The sequence below is a fragment of the Podarcis cretensis genome, assembly GCF_951804945.1.
Source record: "Podarcis cretensis genome assembly, chromosome: 5".
Taxonomy (NCBI): Eukaryota; Metazoa; Chordata; class Lepidosauria; order Squamata; family Lacertidae; genus Podarcis; species Podarcis cretensis.
This window is the reverse complement of record NC_137174.1, coordinates 44024862-44040473: the sequence shown is the minus strand read 5'-3', so window position 1 is coordinate 44040473 and position 15612 is coordinate 44024862. Positions and strand designations below refer to the sequence as shown.

At 39.8% G+C, this 15612-nt stretch overlaps 1 protein-coding gene across 2 annotated transcripts in view; it reads left to right on the top strand.

Annotated features, from left to right (window-relative positions):
• Positions 1-15612, top strand: part of DOCK1 (dedicator of cytokinesis 1) — a 361208-nt gene that overhangs the window by 209465 nt on the left and 136131 nt on the right. For both annotated transcript variants that reach the window (XM_079977122.1, XM_079977121.1), the window contains exons 28-29: positions 5148-5249; positions 14548-14642. In XM_079977122.1, the coding sequence (XP_079833248.1) occupies positions 5148-5249; positions 14548-14642 (197 nt within the window). The remainder of the gene's footprint in view (positions 1-5147; positions 5250-14547; positions 14643-15612) is intronic.

The following is a 15612-nucleotide window of genomic DNA, read 5'->3' as shown; positions in this document are numbered from 1 at the left end:
TAAATTGTGTTCCATGATGTACTGTGCCTTCAACCAGATCTTAATAGAAGCAAGAGTAATTCAGTCTTAATAACTTCTCTGTGGTGGGAGAAGGATCAATATCTCAGCCCATTTAAAAAAATGTTGACTTCTGTCCATAAAGGATTCTATTACAACCTGGATTATACAGTTTATTGGAAATGGATTTTTGGGTGGAATGTAATTCAAATACATAAATTACAAAACCTCTCTCCCTTCATATCGCTTCCTTTGCAAGAATTGAAAATAGCAACAATTACATTAAGTCAGCTTCATAGATCATTGCTGTTCAACAAAGATTATATTTTGCTTTGCAAATTCACATTCACAAATAAACTGCATTCTTTGTATATAGACAAAAAAATGTATTTAGACAAGAAAACAGATGGGAGAAATTGACAACTTAAAAAGGCTATTTTTTGGAGTATTTTCATATATAAAGTGTTTCATGAGAAATAATCATGGCAGTTTTAGTTATTGGAATTGAATAACTTGGTCATCTCTGCAAAATGTATCTACAAATTAGGATCAGCTGCTATATACTATGAGACACTTCCAGACATCTATAGCTATGTCGTTTCTTTTAGCATCATTAAATAGCATAGTTAATGAGCAAGTTACACACCAAATAAAGCAAAGCTACGGTAAGTGGGGAAAAATAGTGATTCTAGAATAATTAAAATAGCTCTATTCAGAAGATGTCCCATAGGAGGGAATATGCAAGGGATGGAGGTCTTCCTGGATTAGGATACTTATTGTAAGTGCTTCTTGTAATTATTGTATTACAATAGAAATTGGAGCAACAATTATATTTCTGTATTCTTGGCACAAAGCTTGTTTTCAGCAATAGTTCCCCATTAAATCATTCTTTCTAACCAGCAGGTTTTGTCTGTTGTTTGAAGGAGGAACATAGCCAGTTTGAAAACCCAAACAGGCAATATTTCTGTGGTTTAATTTTACATACTTTGCTTTTCATCGGAACTGAAAATCAAGGACTTCTCTCTGTAACCAGTCAGATTATAGATATAAGGACTTTATAGATACACTTAGCACTGAGATACATGTGTCTGTGCAGTATTTGAAATGAATTTCCAAAATTAACAACAGTGTTGGGATAAAAAGACACCATTGTGCAATACCTATGCCTTGAATTATAAAGTGAAGTATAAATGTGTTATATAAACAAAAGGTTAAATCTGACAGCAGGTTCAATTGTGTCTTGAATGCTACAATAAAAATTAAATTAGCATCAAACACCAGTTTCTTTGACCTGAATTACACTGTCCTAAGTGAAATAGAAGAAAATGGAATGTTTTTATGTTGTAAAAACTAGTACTTACACTCAAGGGAAATCTATTTCTGTGTTCCTTTATATGTATTTTTCAATGCTTCTTGCAATATAACAACACCTATAATACACATTACAGAAGATCAGAAGCATAAGAGAGGGAAAGGCAATGGGTGAATTCAAAGTAGCATTAAGGAGAACATTCCAACAGTGCAGGCATTTCTGTGGGTGGGGACTTGTACTGGCTCCCTCTAGCACAACTCTTGAGCTTGTTGCCGCCCAGTTAATGCAATGGATGGTATTAAATTGAGTTTTAATTTAAATGGGTCTACTCTGAGTAAACCTTAGTTGAATACCACCCTTGCCATCAACCCTTAAGTACCTGAGTGGGAAGGAACATGTGCACCCAGTTGTTGGTATCAGCATTAGACATATTTCCATAGACATCTGAAGGCAGCCCTGTATCGGGAAGTTTTTAATGTCTGATGTGGTTCACTTGTGCTTTTATATTCTGTTGGAAGCCACCTAGAGCGGCTGGGGGGGGGGGAACAGCCCGATAAGCAGAGTACAAGTAACAAGTTGTTGTTGTTGTTGTTGTTGTTGTTGTTGTTGTTGTTGTTGTTGTTGTTGTTGTTGCTGCTGCTGACATTCAGAACAGAACGGTTTGCTATTGACATTTCCCGGGAGCAAAGAAAACATATGACAGGCAAAAGTCTATCCTGTGGTTGCCATATGGACTTATTAGCTGATTTTTGCTCAGAAACCAGGCGTGCCAAGAGTCACCAACTGCTATTCAGGCAAGAACGTTAACAAGGGAAGATCAATCTGGCTCAAATTTCGTATGAATGGTTGTACTCACCACTTGGTTCTAGCCTTGATTATCTCCCTGTGGCATCTTTTCCTTCCACTCTTCTCCCATCGGGTGCCTTGTCTTTTTTTATTCATAAGCTTGGTTGGTAGGGCAGCTCTTCTTTATTCACATGAGCTGCTTTGTGATGTCATAATTATCTGAAAAGCAAGATTAAAATGTGGGAAATAAATAAATATTACCCAGTGTAGGGTGGTCTGGATCTCCCGCCTTCTGTTTCCACATTAATTGAGGAGCAGTTAGAAAACCACAACTCCCCCCCCCTCCATGTTCTGTTGTGCTCTTAGTGAAAAAGAAAGCTAGGACAGATGAGAGACTCGTGTGTTGTTGTTTTTGTGTCTGTGTGTGTGGTACTTGTCAAAAGCAGAAAAGCTATTGGTAGAAAGTACACAATTATGGCAATTTTGGCCCCTCCTCCATGTACTGCCGAGAGTGGCTAGGGAGGCCCGGCCAGATGGGTGGGGTATAAGTAATACATTATTATTATTATTATTATTATTATTATTATTATTATTATTATATACCTTACTTTCTTCACTAATTGAAGTGCGTTCAGCATATTTATTTTGAATAGGATTGCACGGTTAGTCTTAAGGTGAGCATTTACCCTGGTTTTGTTTGCAGGGATATTGTTTCCTATTTTGTTTGCAGGGATAATGTTTCCTATTTACTGAACGGTCATTCTAATTTGTTTTCAGGGAGGTAAGATGACCTTGCATCAAGCAAATGTTATCTCACACTTTCCAGTGCATTTTCACATCACTTTCCTTATTGTAAAAAAAAAAAAAAAAAAATCCGATCTTTTTTTTTTGGGGGGGGGGGGAATCTGGTATTGTTGCACCAAATTAGCTTTACTTGAGCAACCTTAATTTGCCGGTATGTTATTGAACCCCATCCAAAAATAGAGAAAGTATGGAAGTGCCTTCATTTGCCTCGTCCCTGAACTCTTTTGATGCAATGAGTTTTTTAAAAAATAAAAAACAACTGTGCCGTAATGAACTCATTACCATCCTTACATGTTATCCTTTTACCCATTTTATAGAAGTCAGGTTTTCTAAAAAAAATGTTTTTTTTAAATTCTCCATTTCTACAGAACTATAACAGTTAGCTAATGGGATTAACCTATTCATCTCTCTAGCTCTTAACCATGCTAATTAATAAGATTTTTTTAATGTAATTGTCTCTCTCTGCAATGATTCATCTTCTTTATTTACTTATCAGCATAATCGTAGTAATTCCCATAGAGAAATACTGTGCAATTACAAAAGAGAGGATTAGGATCTCTTGATAAATGCTGAAGGTATTGGCAGATGAAGGAGAAGGTTTGTGTTTACACATATTAATCTTAAATAATTAGCCATTTAAAGAGAAAAGAAGTCACAAATGTACATGAGAGATAAGTCCGTTTAAGTATCTTTCTTTAGTATTGATACACTTGAAGAACTCCATACAGTCTAAGCTTCCATTCATATAGAAAGTTTGCATATTATTTTCCCTCAGGCCCCATATTAATCTCTTGGTTGTTGCCCTTCTTCATCATAATTTAAATTGCTAAACAAACAGAATTAGGCTAGCATATGCATATGATCAAAGCTGTTAACCAGAAACAGAAATAAATGTAGATAATTAGTCACTGAGGCCATGAGTTTGCAAATCACAACTGTACCCATAACTTCTGAGTGTAGTCAGTAGCAAACAATTCCACCGTCCTGAGGTTGTACCTTAAAAGAGTATTTTTAGAAAATGCTGTAGTTGTATCAGCCATTTGGTTGTTTTAAGTGTGATGAGGCACCGAGCACAGGAAGAAACTAGTGTGTTTTGGTTTCATCTCATATGTGTGGATCAATATGTTTGCTATGCATGACATTACAATGATTGCGAGTTTTATAAATCCTGTGACCTTGCAGATAAATATATCATGAAAAATGACAGACATCTCAAAGGATACTTCTTATAAGAATCATTTTATTGCCCTTATTTGACAGTGAGATTATGTTTTGGTAATTTTCCGCTAACACTTTGTAGTGAAGGTAGAAAGTACGTTTATGAAGTTTATGCTATATCTAATTAGGAACAAAATATGCATGCTTTTGGATTGATTTGTCTGGATCTAATGGAGCTTTTGCATGAGCTGCAGTCACTTCCAGTTGTGCAAGGAAGGAAAGTTTTGGATGTTCTCAGACCAGGCATCCCCAAACTCGGCCCTTCAGATGTTTTGGGACTACAATTCCCATAATCCCTGACCACTGGTCCTGTTAGCTAGGGATGATGGGAGTTGTAGTCCCAAAACATCTGGAGGGCAGGGTTTGGGGGTGCCTGTCTCAGACTGTCTTGCATATGTACCTTAAAGGTAAAGGTAAAGGTACCCCTGCCCATACGGGCCAGTCTTGACAGACTCTGGGGTTGTGCGCCCATCTCACTTAAGAGGACAGGGGCCAGCGCTGTCCAGAGACACTTCCGGGTCACGTGGCCAGCGTGACATCGCTGCTCTGGCGAGCCAGAGCCGCACACGGAAACGCCGTTTACCTTCCCGCTGGTAAGCGGTCCCTATTTATCTACTTGCACCTGGAGGTGCTTTCGAACTGCTAGGTTGGCAGGCGCTGGGACCGAGCAGCGGGAGCGCACCCCGCCGCAGGGATTCGAACCGCCGACCTTTCGATCGGCAAGTCCTAGGCGCTGAGGCTTTAACCCACAGCGCCACCTGCGTCCCTTCCTGTATGTACCTTATATGTATATGTACCTTCCTGCATAGCAAATGCTGTTCTGGAGAGCCTTCTGAACTCCAGGATTCTCTTTTGAGTTTATAAGATCCAATGGTTTCATGGGAGAATGAGTTTTGGGTTATATTAAGGAATTTCTTTAAAATAATCTGACTTGTATGTTTTGCAACATGCCTACAGGAGTTTCCAGAGTACAGCTGCATCTTGCGTTGCATATTTACTTATTTAACTGACTGTCTTTCTTCTGTTACAGGGAAACTTTGTTGCAAGCATGACAGCTATTTTAAGACAAATGGAAGACTATCATTATGCCCATTTAATCAAGACCTTTGGGAAGATGAGATCGGATGTTGTTGTAAGTTCAACCTGAAACTTTGTTTCCCCCTTCTTCCTGCATTGATGTTTGTTTTTGTTGCTATTTGACAAAGAAAGTTATAAAGCTTATATAAAGAAAATTATAGGTGCCTCATGACCTGACATAAAAATCGATGAAGCATTGCTTGCCCCCTGAGTGAAGAGCAAATATTGTTTCATTGCCTTGATATTAAATGATGAAACAACTGATACTCAAGGAAAATCAGAATTTGAAAACATGGCTTAAGGAACTGGTGTTGGGGTGAGAAAACAAGTTTTTATTCAGCTGAATCCTAGACCTAACCTTAAACCAACCTATAAGCTTCAGTAGTTACTCTCGGGGTATTTCCTTGAACTTCCTCTTCTAATGTTTTTCAACTGGAATCACCCTACCTTGTTTTAAGTTGCTATTATATGCCAGATTTATTTACTTTGTTTAGTTAAATTCGTTTTTATTTAGGCATCTGCCATTTTAAGCAATATAACCTCACATGCTAGGTTTAAATATATGTTTTATTGTTAATGCCCGTAATGAGTGAAACTCTTCAAGGTTCTTTATAATCTTTCTTTCTGAGTGCATAGTACAACTTAATTAGAGCATAATAGAAGGGAATTTATAGCTAAGTAGATACCTCTCTAATGACCTGGAACTATCATTGCCATATGGCAAATGCATGCTGCAAAGTAACAACCAAACTTGTTGGCTGAGATCCATTAATTAGCAGATGACCTGAAGTCTGATCAACTGTGTTAGATTACAAATTCTGTTACCTAGGGGAGTTGGATTCTGTGGTACAGCATTTTAAAGAGTTTGAGAGAGAATTGAATCTTCTGACAACATTGTGGAGGCAAAGAACAGACATAAGATTTCTGAGTTTATTGCAGATGTGATTCAGATATTCTCCAATTGTATCCATTTGCTTGAGCATATATATAATAGGAGAAGAATAAATAACCATTTTCTTAGCATAATCCTGCAGTCAAATCAATTAAACCATGGTGGTTTCTTTCTGTGTTAATGTTAGCTATCATTTCTGTAGTTGTTCCTTTTTGGGCTGGCTATTTCAGCTACAGCAAATCAGACTTAGTGCCATTTTAATATTTTATAACCATGTGTCAGTAGTAAGGGTTTTTGAATACAGTGGTACCTCGGGTTACATATGCTTCAGGTTACAGACTCCGCTAACCTAGAAATAGTATCTTGGTTTAAGAACTTTGCTTCAGGATGAGAACAGAAATCGTGCTCTGGTGGCACGGCGGCAGCAGGAGGCCCCATTAGGTAAAGTGGTGTTTCAGGTTAAGAACAGTTTCAGGTTAAGAACGGACCTCTGGAACGAATTAGGTTCTTAACCTGAGATACCACTGTAATAAGGCTAATTCTACAAAGACAGCTTCATATTCAACCTGTGAATGAAAAAGAAAAAACATACACGTTTACCTATATTATCAAACCCATGCAAAAAGTAAAAAACCAGTCTAGAATTCAACTAGGCTTCAAACTATATTTCTGAGGGTTGAAAGATTTGTTTATATTGCTTTTCCCCAAGGTAAAAAACATTACCTAAGCTTTGGAAATAAATCATCTATCTAAATTTAGTGTGTGTGTTTTTAATGACAGTGAAAGTAATTTGTCCTTACCATTCTATGTAAGCAGCTTACAATCAAGAGATATAATTTTTGTTAAATGAATAAATTAATTAAAATGTTTATTTTAAAGATTCATTCCTTGCCTTTCCACCAGCCATATCTCCATGTGGCTTACGTAGAAATAATCAATGAAAGCACTACCATAACTATATGCTGCCAAAGGCTTGAGAGAACAAAACATTGTGCACCTGGTATCTAAAAGATAGCTGGAAAAACTTAGAAAGGACCTAAGAGAAGGCCTTCGACGCCACTGAACTAGCCTCTGAAGGTAGGGTCTCTGAACTAGGATCTCACCTGAAGTTCCTAGCAATTGAGCAGGTTTGTGTGACAGTAAGAACTTTAGAATGCTAGTCCAGGCTGTTTATGACTTACAGATGAAATCCAGCACTTTATTGTGCTGAGAAACAAAATGGCAACTATTGAAGAGCTTTGAGTACTGATACGAAAAACAAGTTACCTTCTTTCGAATGGAAAAAAAAATATTTTTCAAAAAAGTTGTTACAACCATTGCTCCAGTTATAGTGGTGCACTGTTGCTTTGTTCATGGCCTTGATCCCTTTGTAACTCCTGGACACATGAAAAAGAAAGTGATTGTTACCAGCATGAGTCTGACCAAGCTGCGGGGGGCAGTGGAGGACAGGAGTGCCTGGCGTTCTCTGGTCCATGGGGTCACGAAGAGTCGGACACGACTAAACGACTAAACAACAACAAATTTCACAATACAATACAGTGGTACCTCAGGTTACATACGCTTCAGGTTACAGACTCCGCTAACCCAGAAATATTGCTTCAGGTTAAGAACTTTGCTTCAGGATGAGAACAGAAATCGTGCTCCGGCAGCGCAGCAGCAGGAGCAGGCCCCATTAGCTAAAGTGGTGCTTCAGGTTAAGAATAGTTTCAGGTTAAGTACGGACCTCTGGAACGAATTAAGTACTTAACCTGAGGTACAACTGTACTAGCTTCCTTTTATTTCAGGATTATCTGAGTGCACCAATTTCTTGAAAATTTTGGTTGCCACTTTTTTTGCATCTTTCCAAGCTCTACAATTCCTTTGAGATATGAGGCAACCTGAACTGTATATTCTTTCTCCTGCCATTTCCTTAAATCAGGCCAGGGTAGCCAACATGCTGCATTTCAGATGTTGTTGGACTCTGACTGCCATCAGCCTGGGCTAGTATGGACAATGGTCAGGAATGTGGTAGTTGCAGTCCACAACAATTAGGATGTCCCAGATTGGTACCCCTGATTTTGGCAATAATTGTGAGACTTTTACAGCCCAGTTCTAAGCATATTTACATTAGGTCCTCTTGGATTCAGTGAGATTTATGCCCTCTGATTATACTTAGGATTTTCAGCTTTAGTTGCTCACATGAATTGTTATAGGAACATATTCTGCTGTTTCTGAGCCTGAAAAGAATTCAATATGTAGATCCCATTCAGTCAGGGTCAAGCTTGTACTTTCATTTTAAGAGTTTAATTGCCCATTGTGTCCGTTTAAGTATTGCTTTGGAAGTCTGTTACCCTGACCCCAATACTATTGGGAAATGGGGAAATTACTTTCATTGCTGCTTTCTGCTATAAAGCAGTTGATCTTTTGGCTTCTTTTGGCCTCTTTTTCTTTCGTTTTGTAAACTCCATTTTATCCTGAAGACTACCACTAGTGGCATAAATGGAGCTAAATTCTTTCTGCAGCCTAGCACATATGTTCGCTCTTTCTCAAGTTAATGATCACTCCTGCGGGGAAATACCTACAGTGCACCTGACAGTTTCAACAACTATTGGCCAATGGCTAGTGTTCCTTCTTTGGGAAAGGTTGTGAATGAGTGATGGCCAGCCAGCTATCAGGTTTGGGGCCTGCTTTTGATACAGAAACTGCCTTGGTCTCACCATGGGATAACTTCTGCTGAGACAGCGGCAGGCAAAGTGTGATCCTGTTAACTTTCCTGGATCCCTCAGTAGTTTTCAGTATCCTCAACCATGAGATATCTCTCGGAGGATGTCCAAGTTGGGTGTAGGTGGTACTGCTCTTCAGTTCCACTCATACTGGGATGACCACCTTACTCTGCAGCATCTGTTCCCACAAGTCCCATGGTTTCCCCCCTCCCTAATGTGCCATGTTAACATCTACATAAATCTTCTAAGTAAAGTAATTGGATATTGTCAGTGTACTTCTGATTCCAATTCAAAGTATTGATGTTAACCTATAGAACCCTGCATTACTTGAGGCCACACAAGGACCGGCCCAACCATGATGCAAAATGAGACGGCGGTCTTAGGCAGCAAGATCCAGAGGGGCAGCAGATCCAGCCTCCAAGGAGTGCATTGCCTGCAGCTGCTGCCACCAACAGCTGCGGCACGCTCCTTGGATGCCAGGTCTACCACCTCCTTGGCGCCCCCCTCTCATGCTGCTTACAAAGCCGCCTCTCCTCCTAGAGGACAAAATGGTGGGGGCTGCCCTCTGGGCTCTCCTGGGTTCTGCAGCTGCCCTGTGTGATTCAGAGTGGGCCCCTTTCGCCACCCATGACAGTCTTTGATTTCCACTGCAACCATCGGGTAAGCTTGATTTGATTCCCCTCCTTGCTCATCCCTTCTTCCTTGGCAGGAAAAGGGTGTAATTTTGTGGGTCATCTCAGGTGCCAAAATGTCATGGGCCAGCTCTGGGCCAGTCGATGTGAAGGAATGCCTCTGCCTATGTCAACATCCCCAGCCAGGCCTTAAGATCTTGAGGCAGAATTCTCTTGGTGGTCCTGCCCCTGGTCGAGGTGTGGGTTAGTGGTACAATTCTTTCTTTCTTTCTTTCTTTCTTTCTTTCTTTCTTTCTTTCTTTCTTTCCAACCCTTCTCCCTTAGGTCCCAATGCAGGTTACAGCATTGAACAGCCTTCTACGGCAGCTGGATATGCCAGTTATGTGTCACATTGTGCTTATACTGAGTTAGTCATGATTGAATTGCGTTGACTGAATTTCTGATTCTACAGTGTTTTAATGATTGTATTGTATTCGTAGTGTCTTATATGTTGATGTTGGATACATTGATATTGTTTAACTACCGTATTTTTCGCTCTATAAGACGCACCAGACCACGAGACGCACCTAGTTTTTGGAGGAGGAAAACGAGAAAAAAAATATTCTGAATCCCAGAAGCCAGAACAGCAAGAGGGATCGCTGTGCAGTGAAAGCAGCAATCCCTCTTGCTGTTCTGGCTTCTGGGATAGCTGCGCAGCCTGCATTTGCTCCATAAGACGCACACACATTTCCCCTTACTTTTTAGGATGGAAAAAGTGAGTCTTATAGAGCAAAAAATACAGTAGTTTTTAAAATACCCATAAGCTGCCCTGGAACTGTCAATGATGACTGAGCTTATAAATTTAATCAATCCATCAGTATTACAGTATTGTAATACAGTGGTACCTCGGTTTTCGAGTGTCTTAGAAGCCGAACGTTTCGGAACCCGAACACTGAAAACCTGGAATAATTGCTTCCGTTTTCGAACATGCCTCGGAAGTCGAACAGATTCCACTGCATTTTTTTCTCCATTGACTTTGCCAACTGCCCTTTGCGCCTCGGTTGTCTAACGTTTCAGAAGTCAAACGGTTTTCTGGAACAGATTACGTTTGACAGCCAAGGTACCACCGTATCCAGTAAGCAGTTGCATCAAAAAGTGGCCTTCTCACGAAACCCAGCTGACATGCTTAGTCCAGATAAGGTAGAAGGACTATTAACACATAGCTTTGTCTGTTCATGTGAAGGGTGTCCAACCTGTCCTGGATGGGATGGCAGTTCCCCCAAAGAACAAGGTTCAGGTTTGGCTGCTCTTCTTTGATCCATTTTTGTCCGTAGAGGCACAGAGGAACCCCTGCTGTGCTTGACCTCCACACCCACTTAAATGCGCTTTTGGTGTCCAGGCCTTTTACATCCCTGGAGCTTTTTAAATCTGTTTAAGCCATTGTTTTATTTTTCCACTGTTTGTGTTGTGCAGCATCATATTTTAATATATTGTTCATGTTATTATAATTGGGTTTTTAACTTGATTTGTTTTTATCCTGTAATGCTGCCCTGAGAGCCTTTCTTATAGGCCAGACTGTAGATAACAATAAGTAAATAAACAAAACACTTTAAGCTGGAAAAGCCCATGTTTCATGGTGTGTAAAACATTTGAGAGCCTGATGGAAGGGTGAGGGGGAGCATATTCTTTCCTGTTGCACAAAATTGTAAATTGATAGGCAGGATGGAGTAATAGTTTATAATATTAATCATGCTGCTTTTCTGTGTCACAGCATCAACAAATTCCATTAAAAGAGGAGTAGCTGAATGCCTTTCCAAATATGCTCTGAACCTCACTCTTTTTTTTACACTCTCTCTAATATATTGTCATTCTGCACTGACTGTGCTGTAACATTATTACTGGTATAAGTAGGGTATTAGATCTGGTGTTATAATTATAATGCTGTTTTGGTTTCTTTGGGAGCTATCTTGAGTAGCTGTGGATGAGGCAAGGTGTAAATTTTTAAATAAATAAAAAGGACATGCTGGAGCAGGCAAGGCTCATCTACCTTGTATGCTGTGCAGTCTTTGTTATTCCTGCCTGGCAGGCATTTGATCTGCCAGATGGAGGGATTTTAATGGAATTACCCCTTTTCTATTCAGCTGTTTCTAATCTGCTGGTGTTACTATTTTGTTGTGAGAGTGGTATTTTTAAAAGTTGCAAGCATTGTATGCAGTTTAAGATTGGGACGCAGGTGGCGCTGTGGGTTAAACCACAGAGCCTAGGACTTGCTGATCAGAAGGTCGGTGGTTTGAATCCCCACAACGGGGTGAGCTCCCATTGCTCAGTCCCTGCTCCTGCCAACCTAGCAGTTCGAAAGCGTGTCGAAGTGCAAGTAGATAAATAGGTAGCGCTCCGGCAGGAAGGTAAACAGCGTTTCCATGAGCTGCTCTGGTTCGCCAGAAGCGGCTTAGTCATGCTGGCCACATGAACCGGAAGCTTTACGCCGGCTCCCTCAGCCAATAAAGCGAGATGAGCACCGAAACCCCAGAGTCGTCCACGACTGGACCTAATGGTCAGGTCCCTTTACCTTAATGCAGCTTAAGAATGTAAGATGAGCCTGCTGGACCAGGCCCATCCAGCCCAGCATCCTGTTCTCACATGTCTGTGGGAAGCTCACAAGCAGGACATGAGCACAGCAGCACTATGCCCACCTACGATTCCCAAGAACTGGTATTCAGAGGCATATTGTGGAGGCAGCACATAGTCATTGCGGCCATTGATAGCCTTGTCCTCTGCGAATTTCTCTAATCCTCTTTTACAGCCATCCAAGTTGGTGGCCCTCACTGCCTCCTGAAGGAACAAGTTCCATAGTTTTAACTAGGCACTGCGTAAATAATTGCTTTCTTTTATCTGCCCTGAATCTTCCAATGTTCCCAAACATCCAAGCTTTTTTAAAACAAAAACAAAACTTGTTTTTGCCAATCTGAGCACTTGGTCTTCTTTGGAAATCCTCTCAAAAGGAAATGATAAATAAATATGTCAGACTAGTTAAAGGAAATGAGAGGTGTTTTTTTCACCCTAGCACACTCCAGTCAGTATTTTCCTTCTTTTGTGAGCAGTGAGAAAAGATGGAAGACTAAATGTTCACCTTTTTTTCTGATGCAGCCTGGCTGGATTTCCCTTGGAAGAAGGTAGACAGGAAATTAAAAACCAGCAGTAGTACCAGTGAAAAGAGCATCCTGCCTTCATTTAAATTATTTACCCCAGATGGGTGGTGTATAAATAATATTATTAAAATTATTTTTTATTATTATTATTTCCCCATCCCTTTGGTTATTTCAAGAATTGAGGGAAGGCAGAAAGGTGATTGACATCTGTGCCCAGTGAGCTTCACAGGGCAGGTGCAGTGGGAGAACAGGTACCAGCATTCCTATTCTTAAAATAAGGAAAACATGGTTATATAAATATATAAGCAATTTTATCCTGCTTTTGAGACAAAAAGGCTCCCACAGTGGCTTATGTAAGATAAATAAAAACAAGACAGGACTGCCTATTGCCTTACAGCTGAAGAGACATGGCACAAAAGGAAAAGGGAATGAGGAAGGAAGAGAAAAACAGCAAACTTAGGCACCACTTCCTTAAAGTATATAATTTCTTCCAATTACCAGTTGTAACGGAACCTGTTAGGGGGAATGCAGGAGCTCTGTCTGATGCATCCTGATGGAATGAAAGTGCTATTAAACTTGTGTTTTCTGATTACAATCTGAGAGCATTTAAGCATAAATGCAAACAGATTAAGCATGTGTCACTGAATCAGCAAATCAATACCAAAATCTGTTCCTTCAACTTCATGATTAGTAAAATATTCAAGTTAATCTGCAAAGTATATGGAAATACATCTTGCACGAAGCAGAAAAAAATATGAAAATCCAACAGCAGGAGCACTCTGTACAACTAATAAAGTATGAAATGAAATCTACTTTAAGAGAGCATGCATCTGCAACCATAAAATATTCAGAGTTAACTATGTAGGTCCAGATCTGCCCCCATTCACATAAGCATAAATCCTACTGAAGTCTCAATTATTAAGTTATGAAGCAAGGTAGCAAGGAAGCAAACCGTTTTATTCAGAAGAAAAACATGCATCTAAATGAAAGCAAGACTCTATGATAATTCAGTCAGCAAACTATTTAGGCTGATCTAGAAAAGGAAATGTTAAGCTTTTACCAAGATACAGGAGAGGAAGAGTAGTAAAGTATGCAGTTTGATCATTTAAAGTGAGGACACATTTACTGAGCTTGTTAAGTATGTGCCTAGAATAAAACATTTCCTTTATGTAATGCAAACAACAAATGTTAACCACTGTCAATCACAAATTCTAAGTCTGCAATGCTAGGTCATTCTATTCTTGTCAAAATACCGTTTTTCACCAATGTCTTGGGTGTGAGTCATGACAGTGGTGACTGCACAATAGTCACTCTTTGAATTTAGCGATTTGATTCAAAATCAATGTATATGTGTGTCTGGTCCCACCCCCTCCGCCCCCATCTACTGAAACTTTTGGCCTCTTATGACAAACTCCTATTGGGTCAGAAGCTAATATGTTGCAACATAACATTAAAAATCTTGGCAAATTAAAATGAATCCGTCACATCAGCTGCACTTTAGCTCTTCATATTTTCCACCATTCCTTAAATATTAATCCAAGGCATCCATTACACATTGCATGGTTGTATTTTTTTCTTTTCAGTCTGTATCGCTTTTGTTGTTGTGATTTTGCAATAAATTCCTGTGATACAACTTTGCTGCACAACAGTCTGCTCTTGGTACGGCATTGGCCAGAGCTGGTTAGTTCTGCTGTATTTGTCCAGCAAGAAGTAATTCTGTAATCTGGTCATCAATCCAGCAAGTTAATTATGTTCAGCAGTATCATATTGTGTAATCAAGTAATTAATTATTGTTTATTACAGTAACTCATTTATCGCAGTAATTTATTGCATTGATTAGAGCTGGTTAGTTTTGCCATATTTGTCCATAATTTTTGAAATCTGGTCATTAATCTAGTGAATTTTTCTTCAGCCAGCTTCCATCAAACACACACACACACACACACACACACACACACACACACCTCTTCTTCTTCATATGTTTTCCTTATTCTTTCAGGACTTCTTGATGGAGACATTTATCATGTTCAAGAATCTCATTGGGAAGAACGTCTATCCCTCTGACTGGGTTATCATGAACATGATGCAGAATAAGTAAGTACAAATGAAAATCACTGAACATTGCCTGAAATTACTATTTCAATACTGATGTGTGTTGTATCTGCATGCTCTCAGTTTTCCCTTTTCCAATGTGTATTTTTCATTTTGTTTAATGTTTTCTCAACAAACCATTGATTCTCTGTTGTGCCACAAGTCAAGGGAACGAACATTCAGGTACAGGTCTGTGGCGATCACACAGGGTCCCCGGACGTTTAACAGTCTATTGATCCCTGTGCCACCACTGTGCTCACTTCCCCGCTGCCACCAACCTGTTACTCTCGGGTACACACTGAGTCCAGACAGTTGTTAAAATTAAACCAAATAAACAAGTTTATTTTATAAGCATTAACAAGTTTATGGTTTCTCAGATAATTTTCTTGTCAGTTTCTTTACCAGCCTATACCTTCCTAATGCCTTCTGGCTGATTATCTCAACTGTTTGACTGACTCCTCTTAACCGATTCTCTCACTCTCTCACACCAGACTAGCCCAACCCACAGACTTATCCTCTCTCTGTCTTCTCTAACCCCAGACTGACTTCTTAACAACTCTAACTCTAACTCCTCCCCATGGGTTCCTATAGGTTAGTCATTTTACAATTAGTTAACCCTTTCCTTATGAACCCAGTATGATGTCACACTCCTAGGAGGGCAAACGCCACAAGGTCCTTGTGTGTTTTCTCTTTAAACCATGAAACCTGTTTCTTGTAAAATGGATGTATTTGTACTGTTGCAATAAATTCAGTGTGGGATGTCTGTTTAGAATTCCATTACCCTCACCTGTTTTAGCCAGACAGTCAAAGTCATTTATAGGATCCCACCGGTGAAAGGTGAGTACAGGGTCGGGACCAAAGGTGAACAAACTTCTCTAGAAGGAGCATAGTGTCCCCCCCCCCACCAGACATACTACCATTCCCCTAATACCCTTGACCACCACTGGATTTAATCAGATCTCCCCTAGTGCTA